The 22,648-nt window shown below is 32.3% G+C and overlaps 1 protein-coding gene across 6 annotated transcripts in view; it reads left to right on the forward strand.

Annotated features, from left to right (window-relative positions):
- Positions 1-22,648, forward strand: part of LOC105498550 (neural cell adhesion molecule 2) — a 569,177-nt gene that overhangs the window by 498,707 nt on the left and 47,822 nt on the right. For 5 of the 6 annotated variants that reach the window (XM_011770694.3, XM_011770698.3, XM_071095513.1 and 2 more), the window contains exons 14-15: positions 1,817-1,938; positions 10,515-10,695. In XM_011770694.3, the coding sequence (XP_011768996.1) occupies positions 1,817-1,938; positions 10,515-10,695 (303 nt within the window). Of the gene's footprint in view, positions 1-1,816; positions 1,939-10,514; positions 10,696-17,357; positions 17,571-22,648 lie in introns of those variants that run through there. The other variant, XM_011770699.3, reaches the window with a different exon arrangement.

The raw sequence follows: 22,648 nt of genomic DNA on the forward strand, positions 1-22,648 counted from the left end.
AATTGTGTCTTTGGTGAAGTGGTTTTTGAAGACAGTGACATCTCAGATTTATTAATATAAAAATAACTTTGCTTTAGAGCGAGGCAAAAAAAAGAGTGCACTAGAATACACCCAGTAAAAATTGTTCCCGGGAAATTGTCCTCATTGCAAAAGTGATTAATTGGATTGTAGTCTTTGACTATATTCTGGGGGAGAGAAAAAAAAACGTCTATGTAACATGTTCAATATTTTGTTCTTTTGTGGAGGCCTGACTATTGACCTTGTTCCACAAATTATATAGGCTTTAAGTGTCAAAAAAGGAATCATTATGTTAATTCATTACAACAGTGACTGCAGAAGACTTGTTCTGGTAACTATCATGTTTTGAGGAATTGTAAGTTAATTGAGTTTACATAAAGTGAAGATTAAATTTTAAAAGACTTAACATTTCCTTTATGTTAAATAAATTACTTTAAATGTTAGAAAACATAATAAATACGACCGAACCACTGTTATAAAAATCTATGCATAACACTGCCTGACATATATATATAGTGTGTGTGTGTATGTATATGTGTGAGTAAATATGTATATATACACACACACATATAAAGACAGTCAAAATGGCCGCAATATATTATCTTACAGAATGTCTCTCTGTTGGTAATCATAAAATCTGTCTGGTAAGTTTCTTTTCTCCATGCCCAATGCTAGTGGTTAAGATAACCTGCCCGATAGGGTGGCTTACACCTGTAATCCCAGCATTTTGGAAGGCTGAGGCAGGCAGATCACTTGAACCAAGAAGCTCAAGACCAGCCTGGGCAACACAGTAAAACCCTGTCTCTACAAAAAAAAAATAATAATAATAATAAATCAGCTGGGTGTGGTGGTATACACTTGTAGTCCCAGCTACTTGGGAGGCTGAGGTGAGAGGTGAGAAGATCACCCAAGTCTGGGGAGGTCAAGGCTGAAATGAGCCGTGATCACAGTATGGAACTTCAGCCTGGGCGACAGAGTGAGACCCTGCCTCAGAAAAAGAATAAAGAAAATAAGAAAAGAAAAAAGAAATGACAATATCCTGCTGAGAAGAAATAACAGGTCATTCTGGTTTAGAGATATGAAATCCTTTTCGGTCCATGGTCTTTGTTTTTCTTGGCCCTTCACATAGAAAATTATTGCACTTTGGTAGATCCCTGATCTATTCAAAACAATATAAGCATCATTGTTATATGGCTATCTCTATGTTGAAGAAGAACATCCAAGGCAAGTATATGAATGAACCTAGAAGAAAATGAAATATTGAAACACAGGTCTGTAAAATTGGATACTGCAAATTTTATTCAAATTTGCACCCAGGAAGGAAAATGCTTATTAAAGCGGATTAACTAATTGCAAGTCAGTATCTTTCCTGGTAGGTATATATTCCATACAGATTGATATGTTAATGTATTCTTATTAATAAATGCTTACAAAACACTTATAAGCTAAATTTACATTAAGAAAATAAACATGATTTAATACTATTAATAATAAGAGAAATAAAGTTTTACATTTGTGCAATGCTGTACTTTTCTCAGAGTATTTGCATATCAGTGAAAATAATATATTTGGTCCTGAGGCCACAGTTTTGGCATGACACTTCTAGATTTATAATGTTGCTCCTTCTTGGATGGGGAAAATGAGGATCAGAAATTATAACACAAAAGGGCAATATCAAATGATAAATCCAGGATAACACCATATATTTTGATTACATTACTGTTCTTTTTATTAAAATATAGTTTCTCTAGGTATCTGAAATGTGTGCAAATGAAGAAATGTTGTATTGCATATCTAGGTGAACCAAGTCCTCCATCCATACATGGACAGCCAAGCAGTGGAAAGAGCTTTAAACTCAGCATCACCAAACAGGACGATGGAGGGGCCCCTATTTTGGAATACATTGTGAAATATAGAAGTGTAAGTACCTTGTTTATTATCATATCATACTAGGTTTTTTCAAGTTAAATTGAGTTGCACTGAATTTATAAACATATCAGGAGAGAATGTGTATTTAGTAATTGTGATAATAAGAGCTAATCTTCCTTCCATTCCTGATAGTCATCATTGTGATTTTTTTAAATTGTATTGTAAAATCTAAGCATGGATCGTCAAAATATTCTCATGGTTTTCATCTTGTGATTTTTAGGTGTGAAATGGGACTAGTAAACTTTTCAGAAATGAGATATTATTTCCCCTGTTTTGCTGAGAAGCTTCTCATTTTGTCTGATATTAGTAACTTCAGGCTAAGCCCGTCAGTCATATGTTAGGTAGTATTATTAGAAAAATCACACCTCAGAATAGATTAATCAAATAATTTGACTTATTTAGCCATAACGTTTAACAAAGAATGGCCACGGTGAACTTGAGGAAGAGGGAATCGTTTTCTTCAAGTTTAATTAGCGCTATCTAGTAAGGAAGTTTGGAGAGCTAAAAACTGCACACAGATTTTTGATAGCGGTTGGAGGGAAACAATATTCACTAGTTGCAGAGTCATAGAGTGGCACTATGGGCACTGCCTTTTTGCCTTCAGTAAAAGATGATTTCAAATGCCACTGAAAATAATTTCTTCAAAATTTTTTTCCATACGTACCTTGGAGTATTGGCGTCTACTGTAAAATATGTTAAAAATGAAACATGATTTTAAGTTAAATTTTCTAAGATTCATACAACATGCATTTTATGCTTATGTTGACTGAATCCATATTAGTGCTTTCCAAATTAATTATACTTTACCAGATTGTGTTTAAAATAATTGCTCCATAGTAGTGTGTGGGTTAATTTTCAATATTTTCTCACAAATCCCCAATTTTCTAAATTATAATATTGCTGCTTCTAAATTCAAACATCTACATTCTGAGGGGTAATAAAAAATAAAATTGGATTTTGAATGGCATATTTTAATAATTAATTTTAGATATCAAATCATTTTTTAAAATTTTAAAAATTAATACTCCTTTCAGAGGACAAGTGTTGTCCCAGCTTTCACACTCAAGTGAGTTCTCTTGGTCATTCTCATTTGCACATTTGTAAACTCGATAGAAGGAAGATCATTTTTTCTAGGGACGTAGGCTTGGCCAGAATTCATGAATTGGACTGGTAGAACAGACTTTCCGTGCAGACTGTTGCTCACAATTCTAGGATGAAAAAATTTATTGTACAAAATACTGGGGATAGTAACAGTTTGTAAGGAATTCTAATAAATCCCACAGTGGACTCTGAAATGCAATGACTAGTTGTGAAACAACGTGTTGTATATTTTTAATTGTACTATATTGTTAGTAGTGGCCCCAGTCGTTGATGTAAACAAAAATATTTCTTGAGTAGCACTACATCTATTTAGAGCAAAGTAGAGTCACCAAATGGAAATAATGACATTTTAGGCAGCCATATATTTATGTATACATATACATAGTTTAAAACGTAAATTACTATTTTAAAAATCTGACTTCAAATTCATATTGATTTCTTTAAATGTGGACTAGAATTAATATTTTTGAGAAGTTATGTGTGAAACACAGATGGATAGAAATAAGTAAGATTTTAAGCACAACAAGATTAGTAAGATTGAAGGGACTCAAGTTCATATAATGGTACTCAATAAATTTTACCTTTGCATATAGTTGGTAAGTTATAGTTGATATGGCTTAGTCATAAAGTTTAAACAAGAACAAATTTTGTCTCCAGTAAACTTATACCTTCCGTTTTCTCTCCTTTCTCTTTCTCCTCCCAACCTAATGGTAAATGTGCCTGGTTGGTTCCCATTTCCCCAATGTCTGCGCTTACCACTCTGATAAAAGTATGTCCTTTTCCCTCCTCTCGTTTCTAATTTCCAACCCTTTCTAACTCCAGAAGTACTAGAGGATCTGTTTTTCATGACACATTGGAAATGATTGATTGTATTAGTTCATACATAACTATAATTGTCTGATCAATTACTAAGTTGTCCACCTTAGAGCTACTTTCATTTTAACAGGGGACATTGTTTTAATAGTAGAAATTTAGGCACCTATGGCAAATTTTATAAAAGGAGTGGTTCCGTATCCTTTGTATTACGAGATAGGCATTGCTCACTCTTGGATATTTTGTATTTTGTAATTAATCAAATATAAAGTGATACTTTTTCACATTTTTTCAAGGACAACATTGAAGAATTTGAGTGGCTTGTATTCAAATAAAATGAGAAGCTTGTCAGCAAAACAGGAAAACTAGAGAATTTGAGTGACTTGGTGGGGAGAGGGAACAGACATCAGAAAGTAATTCATAACGGTCTAAACATGGATGGCAGCAGTACTGGACAAGAGGCAACCCCTCTACCACTGTCTCATCTCAGATCAACTGCCCAGCTCCTAAGGCTTCAGATAGAGCCATCCTGGCACAGTTTCTCTTGACCATATCACTTGATAGTATGCTTTCTAGTTTCATCCATTAAAATACTCTATATATCCCTGTTTTGTCATCTTCTCTTCTCTTCTCCACCTCCTCCATCCTGTCAACATCATGCTCTGAGGATCCAATTGCAGATACCATGATTGAATAAAAAGTGAAATAACTACTTCAAAAAAGTTCTTGATCATCTGTTCTTTTCATATGATATCTATTAGGTTCTCAAACTACATGAACTCTACAGTGTAGTAAAGTGCAACTGAATAACTTGAAAAATGGTTTAGACATATTCAATATATTTTTAATAAAAAATGAAGAAAAAAGTACATAGAGGAATCTGGAAAATAAGGAACATCTCTAAGATTTTCACTTCTTGATTTCTTCTTTGGCCATCTCTTTCAACTCCACTGCGCACAGGGCTATATTCTGAGAACAATGTACTTCTGACAATATATTCCTTATATGACTTGATTTCTAGCAAACAATGAATCTAAGCCTTTAATTTGGGTTTCACTGGGAAAGGACAAGAATAGCTATATCCTACTATAGAAAGTGTAAAACTTCCCATAGATTATGAACCAGGAAGCACCATTATTCTGTCAACCTGTAATACAGCACATGGCTTTGTTCACTCACCCATTATGAAGACAGAATTTATTAGAACAGAACTAGAGTAATAAAAGCAGAATTAGATATCTCTGTGGACTCTTCATGAAAATTAATGTCTCTAACAATAAATCAGTAAGTTTAAACCATGCGTTTGGAAAGTAAAGACAAACATATTAATCTCATGAAATGTTTGGAAGAAATCATGAAGTTATTTTTAAGTCTACTTTGTACTTATAGTGTCAATCTAACTTCATATAATTTAGTAAATAGATTTTTACATGCTTCCATGAGTTTTTCACCATTTTATTTCTAATTTGATGATAGCTATGGGATCATACCTATCACTTAGTTTTGGCATATTAAATACATTTCCTTAGCTAAAATAATTGGTAGCTAAAATCAATTGTGAGGAAGTACTATAGGGACTAGCATTTGTAAGTCTTAATTGAACTTTTTAAGTAATTTGGAGTCCAGGAGGTTGTACACTATCTCAATGTCCACAGGATAAGAAAGGTAATTTTGAAAAGGGCATTAAAATAATAAGTAAAATGAAGCTTTGGTTCTTAAGAAAATGTATTTTCCAGTTAATAATGTTTATGAATGTACATGGAAATGTATTTAAAGCCATTATAGTTTAAGTTTTGAAGTATTTTTAAACAATAAATACTTATGGACATTAAAGAGTATCAAGCATTTTAGTAGTTTTTCTTTGCTGTGAGTTAAGAGAATGAGTTTTGTTTTTCCTTGTATGTATACGTTATCTGAATGAACAAATACAGCAATAAATCAATAAATAAATTAGCTCATTATGTAATTATAACTATATTATAAATAGTATTATAAATCGAATAATTAATATGGGAGACAAGAAACACAAGAAAAAATGCACTGCCAATGTTTATAGGTATGAGAACACAGAAAGTAATGAATAGGAAAAATTAGATTTATTTTGCCTTAAGTACTATGTGGGTGGTGGAGACTAGGAACAGATTATGTAGAACCTAATTTAAAAAAAAATTTACCAAGCATCAGCACATGGAACAAAGGCAAGTAGAATTTGTTATGATCATGGAAAAAAGATTTAAATTTAGAACTGCTAAAATCTTCAAACCTTTAAATCTTCCAAATGTGTGTGTGTGGTGTATGTATATATGGTGTATATATATATGGTGTATATATATATACACCACACACACACATTTGGATATATATATAATTTTGTATACAATTTGATGTTTTAAGCTGAAGATTAATATCCTTATCAAAGGACAACTTTTTGTCCCAGGTTCCATGCTAACAATGATGAGTACCTGTTTGTTTCTTTTGGATATTCTGATATGGAGATTTTTGTGCCTCTACCCAGGACAGCTCTGAAGGACTCACTGGTCTCTCGATGAATCTGACAGTGCCATGCTATTCAAGCCAGGTCCCTTGGCCCTTCTCGTTTGCCCATTTGTATTCTTCTTGAATTCTGTAAACGGTCTCTCTCTCTGTGTGTATGTGTGTATATATGTATATGTACACATATACACATATGTGTATATGTATATATATATTAATATATGCTTGTTTGTCTATATATGCAATTATATATAAGGTATATGTGTAGATATATATTTTTTATATATATAAAATCCAGATTGATCAATCACCTCTCTGACATTCAGAGTAGCAAATGGAGTTTTAAATGCTATCTGGGCCTTCTGTGAGGTCATGTAAGTATGAATACCTGAACCATGCTACCAGGGAATCCAGGACCCGGGACCTGCTTTATATACATACAAAATCTTAAATCATATGACATGGGAGTCAGAGGAATCTATGCTTCATCTCGCTTATATGAGCTCACCTTCTCTATTGTCGTCTCATTTTAAAATTATTCAGTTTATATTTAAAATGATGTTGGTGATACACTTCATGAGACTTCAAAAGGAGTCAGTAAACTGTTTCTTGTTATGAATAAAAGCATCAAGGAGCCCCTGAAAATGAGAAAATAGAGACCCTTACACCTTGCCTCTAATCTCCTCCCTGTACAGATGATAGCCAATATTTTCCTAGATGCTGATAGTATGACTTCAGAATCATTATTAAGAAGTGCCCTGAATTGCCATGTGGCCCGCTATTTTCTGACCAAAAAAAAAAAAAAAAAAAAAAAAATTGCTTAAGAGAAGCTATACCAAAGCCAAATGACCATTTTTTTTTCAGTAGCTGCCCTTCAACATTTAATTGGCTTATTAATAATGGCCGTATTCAGCAAATCATCTCATTAAGTTACCTAGGGGAACGTTTTGCAACTAGATTATCTTAAATTGTTCCCTAGGCATTTAAACTTTGTAAATTAGACAGTCTACAGATATGCATACTTGAGATTTTGATGCCAGGGGAGTATTTGGTAACACCCACTTTAATTTTTTTCCTATTCCCTAGGAATAGCAATTAGGGGATTAAAATGCCTTCTTGCCTAATGTTGAAAGGAAAATGAAACTGATTTATATTGGGAACATGTTAGAGCTCCCTTTGGTTTCTTATACTATCAGCCCAAATACTTAGAATGATGGAGGGCCCTTTAATTTATCATCTTACGGGCTTCAACAATTAAGAGCTAAATGATTGTTAATTTACAAGAGACTGTCTTGTGTTTGTACAGAAGTTTTACCTTAAATGCCTAATTTCCAAAAATGATATTTTTGAAGTATTACCTGAAGGACATGACATCTATCTATTCCTCTAAAGAATACATTTTTTTTTTTTGGCCTGGAATAATTCATATCTCAGTTTTTGGCTTATTTTCTGGCTCTTTCACCCACATCTTCACTCAGATACAAAGCAAAACTGAATTCCAAGTATTTCCACGAAAATACTTACTCACATCAACCACTTCATCGTTACATAGAAAGTACTGAATAACAGGTAATGCCAGGGCCACAGGGACATGCAGCTGTCTGCTGCCTCATGGATCCCTTGTCTTCATACCACCCTTCCGTGTCCTTGCCATACACCCCTTCCTTGCCATATATGTGTGTGTATATACACAATTTATAACTTATAAAAATACATGCTATTTGTATATATGTGCATATTCATACTGAATATGCTATAGGTAGCATATACAATTACATGTTATGTTTGTGTGTGTGTGTGTATATATATACATATACATCTAATGTATCATCTCAAATTACTTTTGGGTTAACTTTTTAAGCTTTTTTGTTATATATAAGTATATATAACACATATATAATACATTATAATGCATATATAATGCACATATAGATACACAATTTTTAAAAATTTATTTGAAACAACTACAGTGTTTGCTTATACATCTCTCAGTGATTATGCATCTAAGGCTTAAAATCATTGTGTTTCTTTTTGGATTTAAAGCTGTGTAAAAAACTGACACCTTCTTGTCATTAGCTCAGGATATGTGAAAAGAAAAATGGTGCTAGCGTGTATTATTTCCAGTAAGGGTGATATCACCTCCCCACCGGTGACCTGCCTAGCCCTTGACTTTATTAGGTATTACGTGCCTCCATTGCACCTTCTCATTTTTCAAAGGCCTCATGTCTTTCTTCTGGGCTGGTTTGTAAACTCCAACATGAGGGTACTGCACATGTCTTGGTCACTTGTGTTCACACCTTCTAGAAAGTGCTCACTAATCAATTAACTGAGTAAATGATTGATGAATGAGTGGGTGAAGACAGAGGGTGTTGGGATAGCTGTGGCTTTTTAGCATAGCTGCCTTAAGCGTTTCAAAATTGCAACTAGGTTTGTTTCTCAACCTTACTGTTCATTGATAAACTTAGAAAAGTTACAACTTCTCTTCTCAGTTATTCCATCATTCATACACCTCATAATATCTTAAGTAGTACTGGCTACAGGCCATTTTTATAAAAACATATTCATAAGTTTCAAAAATCAAGGCAAGTGCCTCTTGTGTATATTGATAACTTGTACTGCTTGTTCATTTAAAACCAGGGCTTCGTTAGGGGTTCTAATAGCTTCAGTTTTACATGAAATAGCAAAATAGGCCAAACTTTTCTGTTCCTTTGTAATGGAAGTTCTACATCACCAACAAGTTTATTTCCTTTGTAATGAAAGTTCTATGTCACCAAAAAAATAATTAACTAGAAAAGGAGAATAATAGTGTGGTATCAAAATTATAATATCTTCTTGCCTTCTTTTGAAGGACACTCCATGTTTGAGTACTGTCAATTGAATGCAATCATGAATTTAACTTTCACAATTTTATTTTAGAGAACAAATAATTGTCATCAAAAATGGAGAAAACATAGTTTTTTTATAGTCAAAGAAGCAGTGTGAAGTTTTGCCTCAACATAGAATAATATAGGACTGAGCTATGAGGTTAAAAGACATGTCTGCATCTGTTGTTCTAGACAGGCTGTAATTTATCTATACTTATACCCTGGGAAAGTACGATTTGCAGTTGCAACGATAGATTATTAGATACATGATTCCAGAGAAAATGTTTCATTTCCATACAGTTTTTATGGAAACAGTTATATCCTAAAATAGCTGTTATTTGTTTAAGTGGTTATGATCTCTAAGGCCCTGAAATACACAACCTACTCAATTTTCCTCATTGCTCTCCCAAAAAGCTGACAGAAGCAGCTGCTACTATCCTTTTTGTTATAAAGAGGAGGAAGACAAGCCAGAAAGGTTAAGGAAGCCTTCTGTGTTGAAATTGTTAATGTATGGCCCAACCCAGTAATTGCTCTGTTTTAGAAAATTTCATTTATAAAATTATATCCATTTATATTTCATTAGTAATTGTAGTTCTAATGGTAATTTTATCAAACAAAGGGAAATTCAAATGTCATATGGTCAAATTTATATTTTAGAAAAGCAGCGAGATAGTATTTAAGTGTAGAATGTTTGAGAATAGGATGGCATTGTTTTATTTTCTTTTGCTAATGATATATTTAAAACTTAGTAATTTTCTTTGTATATTATTTTCTTATGTCATAAAACATGATAGTAGTAAAAAATACCAGTGATAATTTAAATCTATCAATCATATCCAGACTTTATTTCAAGACACTTTATCTTTCTTCCCCCCAAAAAACTTTAACAATAGTCCCTGGCAATTCTTTTAAAGGACATATTAAGTTTTTTCTGTATATCATGTTTCATTTTCCCATTCACATAAAGATTAATAATCAACAAAATGGCCAAAAAGCAAACTGCTATATGTGAAATAAAAAAATCTTAATGGAGGTCAATTGTCAACCACTGAATAAAGGATGAATTACAAAACCACTTTTTGGCTAATATAAACAACATCATACTTTATATAGAAAAATGTTAGAAATAATACTGACTTCATTGACACAGCAACTTCATGTATTTCTGTGCCTATCAAACTTGTTCCAGTATCCAAAATAAGTATATTGTTCCAATTCCAATATAAATTATTTTTCTAAAAAGGTGCAACTTTAGTGTATGGATATTTACAAAATGCATTTTTATTGCTTTCACAGAAAGATAAGGAAGACCAATGGCTAGAGAAAAAAGTACAGGGAAATAAAGACCATATCATTTTGGAGCATCTCCAGTGGACCATGGGGTATGAAGTTCAGATTACAGCTGCCAATAGGTTGGGATATTCCGAACCAACAGTTTATGAATTCAGCATGCCACCAAAGCCCAACATTATTAAAGGTAAGCAAAACTATATTCTTTTTAGACTGAGCAATAAACATGATACCACCTTTTTATAACCCTTATTGACTTTTCTTATTAATAATTAAAACCAACTGAAATGTAAATTCCAGGTTCTAATTATTAGTGTGACATATCACACACAAAGTTTCTCATCGCTCTTGCCATAGGGTAGTGCTTAATTTGCAAATATATTTTGACCCCATTCATAGCTGGAGTGGTGGGGAACGAATGAATAGGAGAACATAGAGAGTAAGAGTGACTGATGATAGTCAATGTGAAAAGTGTCTATTGAGACCATATGAAAGCTTTACTAAGAAGACAATTTCTCTGCCAATCATGTGGAGACTGGTGCTCCAATTCTTGTTAGATTTGAGCCAACCTGTGCCTGATCAAGCAGGTTGATTTTGGAAACATAAAATTAGTCACAAAGAAAGGCAGGAACAGCCACAAATATAATTCCATAAAGACCTATACCTAGAGTTTTAAGAAGGCTCATAAAACGGAAGAACACTGTAAATCAGCTTTTGCAACACACTGGTTAGATTCTACCATTGATAGGTAACAACGCTTACATTGTTACATCTTAGTAAGTTAGTAACATTATGAAAGTTCACAACAGGGATATTAAACTTTTATTCAGATAAATGCTCTTGAAGTAAAGATAAAAAATTTATTCTGACTCAAAATAACACTTAACTCTGTTCATGAGTTGCCAAATTGTTCATATTTCTACGTTTATTTTCCCTGTTATTACTTTTAATATTTTAATTTTATGCAGACATGTACAGATATTTATGTATCTATAGTATATTCTTTATTTGTACATATATGCAGAAAAGAGCAGCATATTAATCCATGAAACCAAGGTTTATTTGTTTTATTATATTAGAGTATAAGTATAGATATATAATATTTTTGAAACGGGAAAAGAAATAAAACTAGCTAGTTCAATCATGTTATTAAACCCTCTTGTAATTTCAACTTGATGTTAATTTTATATATTATGATTTTGTTATATCATACATCAGTTGTTTAGTAATTGAAAGCAGTTTTATATGACTAATCTTTCAATTAAAAAGTAATTACCATTGGTTATAAGGTTTAAAAGTAATTGATATTAGAGCTTTGTATTGCTAATATTAATCCATAAATTCTACCAAATTATAATTTAAAATTAGGAAGTAAAAAGTCTCTGGAAATAACATGGGTATCTTATATTTTAATGACTTTTTTATTATTTTCAAAGCACTTCCGCATTAATTATCTCATTTTATTCTTAAATCTGAGCTGGATAAGGAAGCATTATTCTCATTTTACAAATATGATTTTAAGAGGTTGAATGACATGTTTGAGGCCAGAAATACTTCTAGTTATATGACAAATCTGATGCCTTTACAAGATAACACATCTAAATAAGAATGACTGAATGTACAATCGAGTTCATTACATCTCTATGTTTGAAACATCAGAAACTACTTCTACAATTGTAATGAGTATGTAAGTAGTAATTATATTTCATGCAAATATCAGGAACATGCTATACAGGAACATGTATACATGCTATACAGCCAGAGCCTCCTCCAAAGGAAAATTGCAACAGTATACTACAATCTCCCACATTTTTAATTTAGTGTATATATTTGGAAACATAATGAATTAACTTAATTCATTTAATTTAATAATGTATTAAATTTAATATTATATGAAATAGGTAACATAGATAAAACATAAAATCAAAAAATAGATTTTACACAGATTACTAAATGTTACACCCCCAGTGACCCTGCTATCTTTATGAGAAAATGTTGGCCCAGGGCGCGGTGGCTCACGCCTGTAATCCCAGCACTTTGGGAGGCCGAGGCAGGTGTATCATGAGGTCAGAAGATGGAGACCATCCTGGCTAACACGGTGAAACCCCGTTATCTACTGAAAATACAAAAGACTAGCCAGGCGTGGTGGCGGCGCCTGTAGTCCCAGCTACTCGGGAGGCTGAGGCAGGAGAATGGCGGGAACCCGGGAGGCGGAGCTTGCAGTGAGCCGAGATGGCGCCACTGCGCTCCAGCCTGGGGGACAGAGCCAGACTCCGTCTCAAAAATAATAATAATAATAATAATAATTGTTGATGATAAAAAACCAATAATACATATAAACAAAAGGTGGAAAAAGTTAAAAGGTAATAAAAACAGATATGAAGGCACCAAAGTAACCAAGACATGCTGTGATTCATTTCCTCTCTCTCTCTATATATATATTTTTTCAATTTGAGAAACTCGTGTCCTGAGAGCTTGTAGGCAAGACCTGGAAAGAAAGTGGACAGAATTCTGGTTTATACTCCCAGATTTGTTTCTGTCACATAACTTGTCAAAATAACTGTTTCCTCATCTCTAAAATGAGTTTCTTCTGGTTCTGCAATGTTGAGATGTGTTTGTTAATTTAAGAATTTATTGGAGTACTTCTTTGTGACAAACGCTTGAATGAGTACAAAGGATTTAAGGATTTATCTGTGAAAAATACAGAACTGACCCCTGTCCCCCAAAATCTCCACAATCTATTAGGGAAAGACAGATATTCAACATGAGTTAGAATAACAAATAACTGCAACTAAGAGAGATTTTTCTTAGAAAGTGGGTTTCCAAAGGAAACGTGCAGGAATGAACTTTCCAGGGAAAATGTGTTACATGGAAGGTATCTCTGAGACCAGAAAGAGCATGATCTGATCTAGGAGCTGGAAAAGGCATGTCTGGAAGAGAACCTGAAAGTGTGTGACTGAAGATAAGGTCAGAGAGGGAATGCAAACCAGATAATTCAAGGGCTTCTAAAAACATAATTGTAAAACATCTTCCAAAAGAAGTAAATAATTGTAAGCAGAAAAGTTGTATGAAAAGATAGGTATTTTAAATAGATTATTATTTCTCATATGGGTAAGAGCAACTGATGGATGAACAGCGGTAGAAAAAAAAAGAGAATGAAAAAATTCCCAACACATTGTAAGTGTAGACTAATCCTCCCGTTGCAATAGATTGGATTCAGTCAGTAATGACTTTTAGGTTCCTTGCTTGGGCACCTAGAGCATTGCTGATGTCATTTCTCAAGGTGAAGAATTTTGTAGGAGAAGCAAGATTTGAAGAATGAGGGTCAAACATCAGATCCATTTGGTATTTGTTAAATTTGAAATATCAAATTGTTGGTTAGATATGTGGGTATGGAAATGAGAAGATAACCACGGCTTGGAAACATACCCCATGATGCTGTCAGTGTTAACAGGTGAATGGTATTTGAGTGAGGATAAACCCATCTAAGCAGTGCCTAAAATCTCTGAAGAGGGGTTGATGTCTGTAGTACTCATTTATGTTTGCTAGTAACTAGAAGGCTGACTGGCACAGCATTGATTTCCAAAGAGTATTTCTCGAATTACTGAAGAGTAGCAAGAAGTTAAGAACTGAGTCCCAAGGAACTATAATATTATACTGGAAGAAGAAACCAGACCACTCCAACCCCATCATGAGACTAACACTTTACAGACTTACTGGCAAAACACGAGCATAGTATCTTGGAAGTTAAAAAAGGGTCATATTTCAAAAAGAATACATGTAAAGTGTCCAATGCTGCCGAAAGGTGAATGGCACTGAACCAGAACAGATGTGAAGTATCCCTATCACATGCTGCTTTGCTGACGTCATTGGGAGAGAAATTAGGTACAAGTGGGCAGAGGATTGTATGTGAGGTTAGGGAGTTTAGACTCCATATTTATTTAATGCTTTCAGGAAGTTTTTCTAAGGTGAGCAGAGGTGGGGAAAGGCCAGTGTTAGAAGGTCTTTTATGATGAAAAATGCTAGATGAAACAAATCAAGTAGTCATGGAGAAATCACACCTACAGACACACAGACAAAGTCATCTGAGAAGGTAGGAGATGGTATTCACCCCTCCAATCTATGCAGCTGATACAAAGCCAACACAACTTATCAAAACGGGGAAAATGAAGTATTTATTTTATTTGTAAAAATGTCGCAGATTCGGCAGGGCGCGATGGCTCACACCTATAATCCCAGCACTTTGGGAAGCCCAGGCAGGTGGATCACAAGGTCAGGAGTTTGAGACCAGCCTGGATAACATAGTGAAACCCTGTCTCTAGTAAAAATACAAAAATTAACTGGGCATGGTGACACACACCTGTAATCCCAGCTACTCAGGAGGCTGAGACAGGAGAATTGCTTGCACCCAGGAGGTGGAGGTTGCAATGAGCCAAGATCACGCCATTGCACTCCAGCCTGGGTGACAGAGCAAGACTCCATCTTGAAAAAAAAAAAATAGTTATAAAATCATGTCTAATTTACTGTTACTGACACCAGCTTGCTAAAGCCTCTTGGAAAGTCATATCAGAAACAAACCATAAATTAAGAATTGTTTGATTTAGATCTAGGTTTTGTGAGGCAACTTTAAAGGCTGTAATGATGGGGAATTTGGGAACCTTCCAAATCTTATGGCGTTAACATTATATATTTGCAAAATATGAAAAAAAGATCATATAATTTTATATGATTTTATTTTTCATTTTAAAATAAAATATAAATTCAAACATATTAGAAATAAGTTACCTGTAATAAACTAGCACATCTTAAGTCTTTTCATTTAAGTTAGAGAAGATATAGAGTTCAAAGGTTAGTGTGGTTTTAATTTATTTTTGTATTTCATGCATTGTAGACTGTCAAAGTAAGTTTTCTGGAATTTCGAATTTAAAAACCCATTACTTATGTGCATTAGGTATATTTAACTTTTTGTAAACAATAGGCTAAGTCTAGAGAACATTTACTTGTTGGACTAAAGCACTATTTTTTCTTTTTTTTCCCACCTACTCCCTTTACATTCATATAAAATTTTACATTGATAATAATTTTTCTTGTAAGTATGCTACTGGAGACTACATTTCTTATTAGTTTATAATTGCTTTTTTTAAATTTTGTAATTATTAATATTTTTCATTTTTTAGTTCTTATTAAAGATGTGCTTATTTTGAAAATGTATTTTGATTTATATGAAAACAGAGTTTCCATAATCAATCATGTTCCTTTTTGGAATATTCATGCAGCCTAACTCCATCTTATTTTATTTTACAAGAAACAAGAATATTGGGAAACTATAGCAGATTAATTGTTATAAAATGACTACCATATGGATTTCAAGGCTGCTAGCATGGCATTTATTGATTTGTTGTATAATTTTAATGACTAAAAATACTACTAAACTGCGGAACTGGATATAATCTAATGTTTAAAAAAAATCCTTGGATATAAATAAACTTACTTTGAAAAACATTTTCACCATTTTTTTTGGCCTGCCACATGTTTAATAACATTTTTATTTAACCAAAAAAGACCTTAGTATCTTTCAGCAATTACTTCCTCTTTTTCCTGAAGACATGTCTAATTTTAATATTGACTATCAATATAATTTGATGACAATAATTCTATTCAACATTTTTTATATCCAATGATAAAATAATTCTACTGTCTAGGAACATGTAATGCATACATTATACATACAAAATAGTTGTTTAGATTTAACAAGCTAAAAAATATATATAAATCACCACAAAAAATATTGCTAAAATATTTCAGTTACTTTGTACTTTCATGGGCTTTTAATTTGTGCTTCCAATGAACCATACAGTAAAATTATTTTGATGACCTCCACTCTAGTTTCAAACAATAAATCTTTCATCACTAGATAATTCAACATGAACAGAAAACAACATTCAAGCACATGGTGAATATGAAAATATTATATTAGGGTTACATTTATGGTTGTTTTAGAACATAAGTTTCAAAATTCTAAAACAATGGTGAAATAGAAGTCCAATTACCTGGGGAAACTTTATCTTAACTCTCTGGAATCTGGAATTTTCAGTCTAACCTAAATATTGATACTACACCTGCAACAGTATTTCCGTAGTTTAGCATGTAATGAAAAAGTAGGTCTAAAAATTATTTTTATAATCTTTGGTTCCTAAAATTGTTTTAAAAGAGGTGCAGTGACATTTGTCTGGAGTTTACCTATGGCCAATAGGTTAATGCTTCTAGCTTCTATGCTTATTGCAAATTTTCATTATGTGAATATGCAATTTTCATTTATATTTGTTAGTAGTTTGTTTATTATTAAAATATAACTGCTTTTATTAAATATATTCTAAGAAATCATGGTAGAAAAAATTACCATCAACCATTGTAGGATATATTGAGCTCATATTAAAAGTAGCTCTGTGAATTCACAAGTAGCACAGAAAAATGGTGACTTTTTTCTTGTTATTTACATTTTCAACTTATAAATGAAAGATATTTACATGTAAAGGATCAATGACAGAATTAATGTCTGAGTAATCAGAATAAACGTCAATATTGACCTTTGTCTGTTTTTAGTATGTGACAATATATAGAAATGTTTTATACATGATTTTAGCCATTCTTGGCTTGTATCAAAGTATTTTTGTAGGTTTGCATTAATTGTTAATGACTTTGTGTAAATCTTGCATTAATTATTTTCTCTTTTTTTCTTTCCTGCTGTCACGTTTTTTCTCTTTTTATTTTCTCGTTTGTAACTCTACTCTTTATTTTCTTAATTATTTCATTCTTATTCTATTTTCAAAAACAATTTTCATCATGCAGATAAATGCTGTGAAGCAAATAAAGGTGAAAATGGAAGCCAGTCATGGCAGCTGAATGCTGCTGGGTTTTCTTTCATTATAGCCATAAGTTTGTCTTATGTGTTTTAATGTCATTGTTATATCATATGATATATCCTCTTATGCCCTGAAAATTTTTTTAAAAAGTAATAACAAGGCTAATCTAAAATTATAATAAAATATTTTCTAAGGTCAATTAATTATGCATGTATCTTCACCCATGAACGATTAAGCTTTTTCCCCTTCCCCCTATTGTCAACCTTTTAAGTGGATAATTTGTCAGAAAATCAATGAAGGAGATTCAATCGGGATTGTTACTTTCAACTACCAGTTCACTGCATAACATACTTTATTCTAAAGTTTCCATTAATTCCTAAAGTTGACCTTGTTAAATATCATGTCACTTGTACTTGAAACTTAAACCTTTGCTACATCTAATCTTTCATTATTATTTTGCAAATAATGAAATATCCATGGCCATACTTTGTGAAAATCATAATTTTATTATGTAGAATTGTGGATCACTTTTATTGCTTTTTTACTGTTGCTTTTAAGTGTAAGTTTCCAACTTTATGAACATTTCTAATATTTCAATGTGTTTACCATTTATATAAAACATAGGCATTATATTTTATTAGATGTGTATCCCAATTGTATTGTTTATTTTCCCTTTGTTGAACTAAAATGTCTTAAGGAATAAATGTGAAAGTTTCCTATTTTAAATTTGAATGCCAATTAATGTTTTTACATTAAGTGAAAATATCTCTGCAATTTTCCCAGAATGAAGATTAAATTAAATTTGAATATGTCTAAAAAGTTACACCCAATTCACTGGATTTAGATTATGTTTTGAGCTGACCTCAAGTCCTATTGTTTCTAACATAAGTAGTTATTTATTACATTTTTCTGGACATCAGAGAGTCAGAATTTTTGCAAGCATTAAAGAGAGAGAAGAAAATATTGTAGACACTCCTTTCAAGAAGTTGAAATCAAGATGGGAAGAAATTGAGGTTGGAACTAGATTTCAGATTTCAAAGGAATTTCGATTTGAGGGAGTAGCATGAAGAATGATTTTTGGTTTTTGCAAATTTTCATTATGTGAATAAGCAATTTTCACTTAAGTAATCTTTACTTAAGTAATTTCAAAACAAGTGAAGAGTGTTTGTGTTTTTCACTTGCACCCACATCTCAACAAGTGACTTTTACTACTTATTGTGGACAATAGGAAACAACCAGATTTACATATATGCATAAAAGTGACTATAACATACTCGGTAAATCAAATGATTGGATTCTGGACTTTGTGATTCATTCATCAAGAGCAATTATTTGGTTGAGCAGAAATATTTTTCCTGTCTCTTTTTAAAGAGATAGCTACAGAATCTTTTCATATGAGGGCTAGGCCTCCTTTTCATAGTAGATTGTCTTTTAACTTATCTTTTCCAAACTCTTAGCTGTCAACTGCTATCCTTTCTTGTAATCTAGTGATAGACCTGTAGACTGCAGAAGCAACGCATCAACCGATAAAACACACTTCTGGCCAGCCGGGCGCGGTGGCTTACGCCTGTAATCCCAGCACTTTGGGAGGCTCAGGCGGGCAGATCACGAGGTCAGAAGATCGAGACCATCCTCGCTAACATGGTGAAACCCCGTCTCTACTAAAAATACAAAAAATTAGCTAGGCGTGGTGGCGGTGCCTGTAGTCCCAGCTGCACGGGAGGCTGAGGCAGGAGAATGGCGGGAACCCGGGAGGCGGAGCTTGCAGTAAGCGGAGATGGCACCACTGCACTCCAGCCTGGGCAAAACAGCGAGACTCTGTCTCAAAAAAAACAAATAAAACACTTCTGCTTCCCTCCTTTCTCCCTTGCTAAGATAAAACAATATCTCAATTCACACATTATGGAAATATAATCCATTTTAGGGAAAGTTTTGTTTTTAAATCACCATAGCCAATATTCCATTTATTAAATAACTAATTATCATTGCATATTAAATTTCTTGATATTTGAGACTGAAAAATTTGTTGATTACTAATTTGTAGAAAGCATTGAGAAAAAGATTTCTAGTAACACCTCCAGAAATTGTTTTTCACATTCATTCTAACCTTACTTGATCTTTCCAATAAATTAGAGACCTTTCTGTGAGAATTCATGTAGAAATTATCTTGACTTAGGAATGACAAAATATTTTTTTGGAGATCATGGAATACTCATTTAGTAAGTTAGTGCGAAGTTTATTTATCTTGAAGTTTTACATATCATAACTCAAGGTCACTAAGTGATATAAAGAACATTCAAAGTGAGGTATACACAGAAATAAGATATATGAATTTGGCATTTTGAAAAGATCCTAATATTAAAATTATGTTAGCAGAGTTATATACATTTAAACAGTTGTTCATTAGATTTTAAACATCTAAGTGTGGATCCAGTTTTTAGTCCTTAACTTTTTAAGCAGTCTGTCATTTAGCCAAATGTTTATTTTTAGATGAACACCTCTTTCACTACCTGAGATATGCATAAATTCTTTTAAAAATATTATGAGATGCTAAAATAATAGGCTTTCTGCTTTGCCTTATTTCTGTAAGAAATTTAAAAGTACAAAACTAAACAGTAAAGCTATTGCATTCCAATCAATAAAACCTTAGACATTTTACATCCTAGTATTTTTAAAAAGTCTTAATAATATGTGTTGCTGAGTTATCTTTTTTATTATCTGAACCTTACTGTTGCTATAGGCAACCATAAAAATCAGACAGTTTACTTTTTTATTTTAAAAATGAGTTCGTTACTTTTTTGGCTTTACTAGTATTGCATCTGTCTACACATATAAGTCAATGTGATTACTGGTAAGCAAGACATAAAAATTTAAACTTATTTTAAGTATCTTCTAGCCTCATCCAATACTTTTTTTTCATACAATGGAGTTTTACATAAAATTCTGTCTCTGAAGATGTATACATTTGAACTTCTGTGTTAAGGTGAGTGTAAGATTAGTCATTATATATAATCAGAAATACATGTCTATGTCCAGTGGTGTGTGTATTGTATTGTTTACTGTAAAAATATTTCAAAAGATTGTTTTGACCATATTGTACCAGTTATGAAGCTAGATTGATTTACCTATGCATGATTGCCATTATCTGCATGTAGAATATCAGGATTTTAAAAATATAGATCTGGATATCTCCTTCTTTCTCCTTCCAACCTCTTCTAGTCTATCTTCTTTCCTCCATTTTACAATCAATGTTACTGGCCTCCCTACCCCAATCAAAACTATAATTACTCATCAGTTCACAATAAGACCCACAAGTACCATGTTTCAGATATGCTAACAGTATGCCTAGGAGGTAGCAGTAAATTATTTCCTATAAAATGTATTATTACACAGAAAAACCTTAGATAAGTTGCCATTTTTGTTCATTTCCTTCCTAATACTATAGGTCATTAGGACAGACTAAGTTTAATTTTATAAACTCTATACTCATATTATTTCCAGAAGCATTTTGCAAATGCACATATATGCCTTCATTACTGGTATACATGAACAAGATTGAAGTTAAAATACGTAAACATTTTAAATATGCATATATATAGAAGGAACTAGATTGATGTTTAATATATATGCAATTTTCACTTATATATAGCAAATACATATAAAGACAAATAATTTTATTGCAAATAAATTTGACTTTTTAAATATTCAAGTTCTTTTTAACTTAATAAAGTTACAAGTATGCATCATAGTGCACATTAAACACAATAATGTGCAATTTGGGTCAATTGAGAAACCATTATAATTTAATTCTAACATTTTCTGTATAAGAATACTCATTCAATATGTTTGATTTAAATTAAAGCTAAAACACAAAAAATTCCAAAGTAGTTTCAACCATGTACAATTAAATTTATGATTAGTCATTTATATTAAATGAAATACACAAGAAAGAATTAAACCATGAACTTCTGAATCTGGAGGTATTCTTAGATACATAAAAATAATTTTAAATATTAATATGGTATATTTACACCGATAATGGATAAATAAAACCTAAAAATTACAAATCATTTTAATAATTTAAGATGGATATGGATATCAATACAATAATACGATATATTTGGGTCTAACTTTCAAGAATAATAGCCAGTATTATGCATGATAACCTTTAAGTTTGTAGCAATTAAGAAATATCCCCAGTCATGTAAAATTTTCTTTAAAGGTTTACATTTGATATTAATATAATATAAGCAACATTAAGAGCTTGAAATGATCAATTCTGGTATTATTTACACTAAATATTATCACGTATATTTTTGTTTGGCCCTTTCGTATTATGATTTCACTCACTGAATAAAGATAAAAGTATAATATTGATCATACCTAAATGTGTAAACTTTATGTGTTTATCATGATTAATCTATGTAAGAGATAATGTAACATCCTTTAAATGATCTTTTAATAAGTCCAATTTAATTACGTTTTCTTTTTTTCTTTTAATTTTTATTTATTTATGTATTTATTTTCTTGAGACAAGACTCTTGCTCTGTCTCCCAAACTGGAGTGCAGTGGCCTGATCTCAGCTCACTGGCACCTCCACCTCCTGTGTACAAGCAATACTCATGCCTCAGCCTGCCTAGTAGCTGGGTGGGATTACAGGCTTTACAGGCACACAGCCACTACGCCTGGCTAATTTTTGTATTTTTAGTAGAGATCGAGTTTCACCATGTTGCCCAGGCTGGTCTCGATCTCCTGAACTCAACTGATCCTCCTGCTTCAACGTCCCAACGTGCTGGGATTACAGGCCTGAGCCACTGTGGCCAGCCTCAAGTTTTCACTTTTTTAAAATTTATTTTCTTTTATCCTTTCTTACTTTCTTATAATTCTTTCTTTTTAATTTTCTCCCTCTTTCTCTATTTCTCTTTCTTCCTCCTTTCTCTTTCTTTCCATTTCTCTCTTTTGTTCTCTCTCTCTCCCTCTCTCTCTCTGTCTGTTTTATACTTCCTTTCTAAATTTTTGGCCATGAATAAATGGAATATATTTCTTCTATTATGTTTCTGTTCAATGTTTGTAAATTTTAAAATCCTAACGTTGTGGTATAGAAATATGTCATAAAAGCTTCAGCAAATCTAATATATTGAAGAGATAGCTGAAATCTGCATATTTCAAATGACTGAATATACAAATATTCTACAAATTGTCTTTAAAATTATTATAATTTAAGTTGAAATTGGTGACAAGGCATTTCCAAATCTCATAAATAGTATTGTTTAATCA

This window comes from Macaca nemestrina, chromosome 4 (genome assembly GCF_043159975.1).
Source record: "Macaca nemestrina isolate mMacNem1 chromosome 4, mMacNem.hap1, whole genome shotgun sequence".
In the NCBI taxonomy this organism is placed as follows: Eukaryota; Metazoa; Chordata; class Mammalia; order Primates; family Cercopithecidae; genus Macaca; species Macaca nemestrina.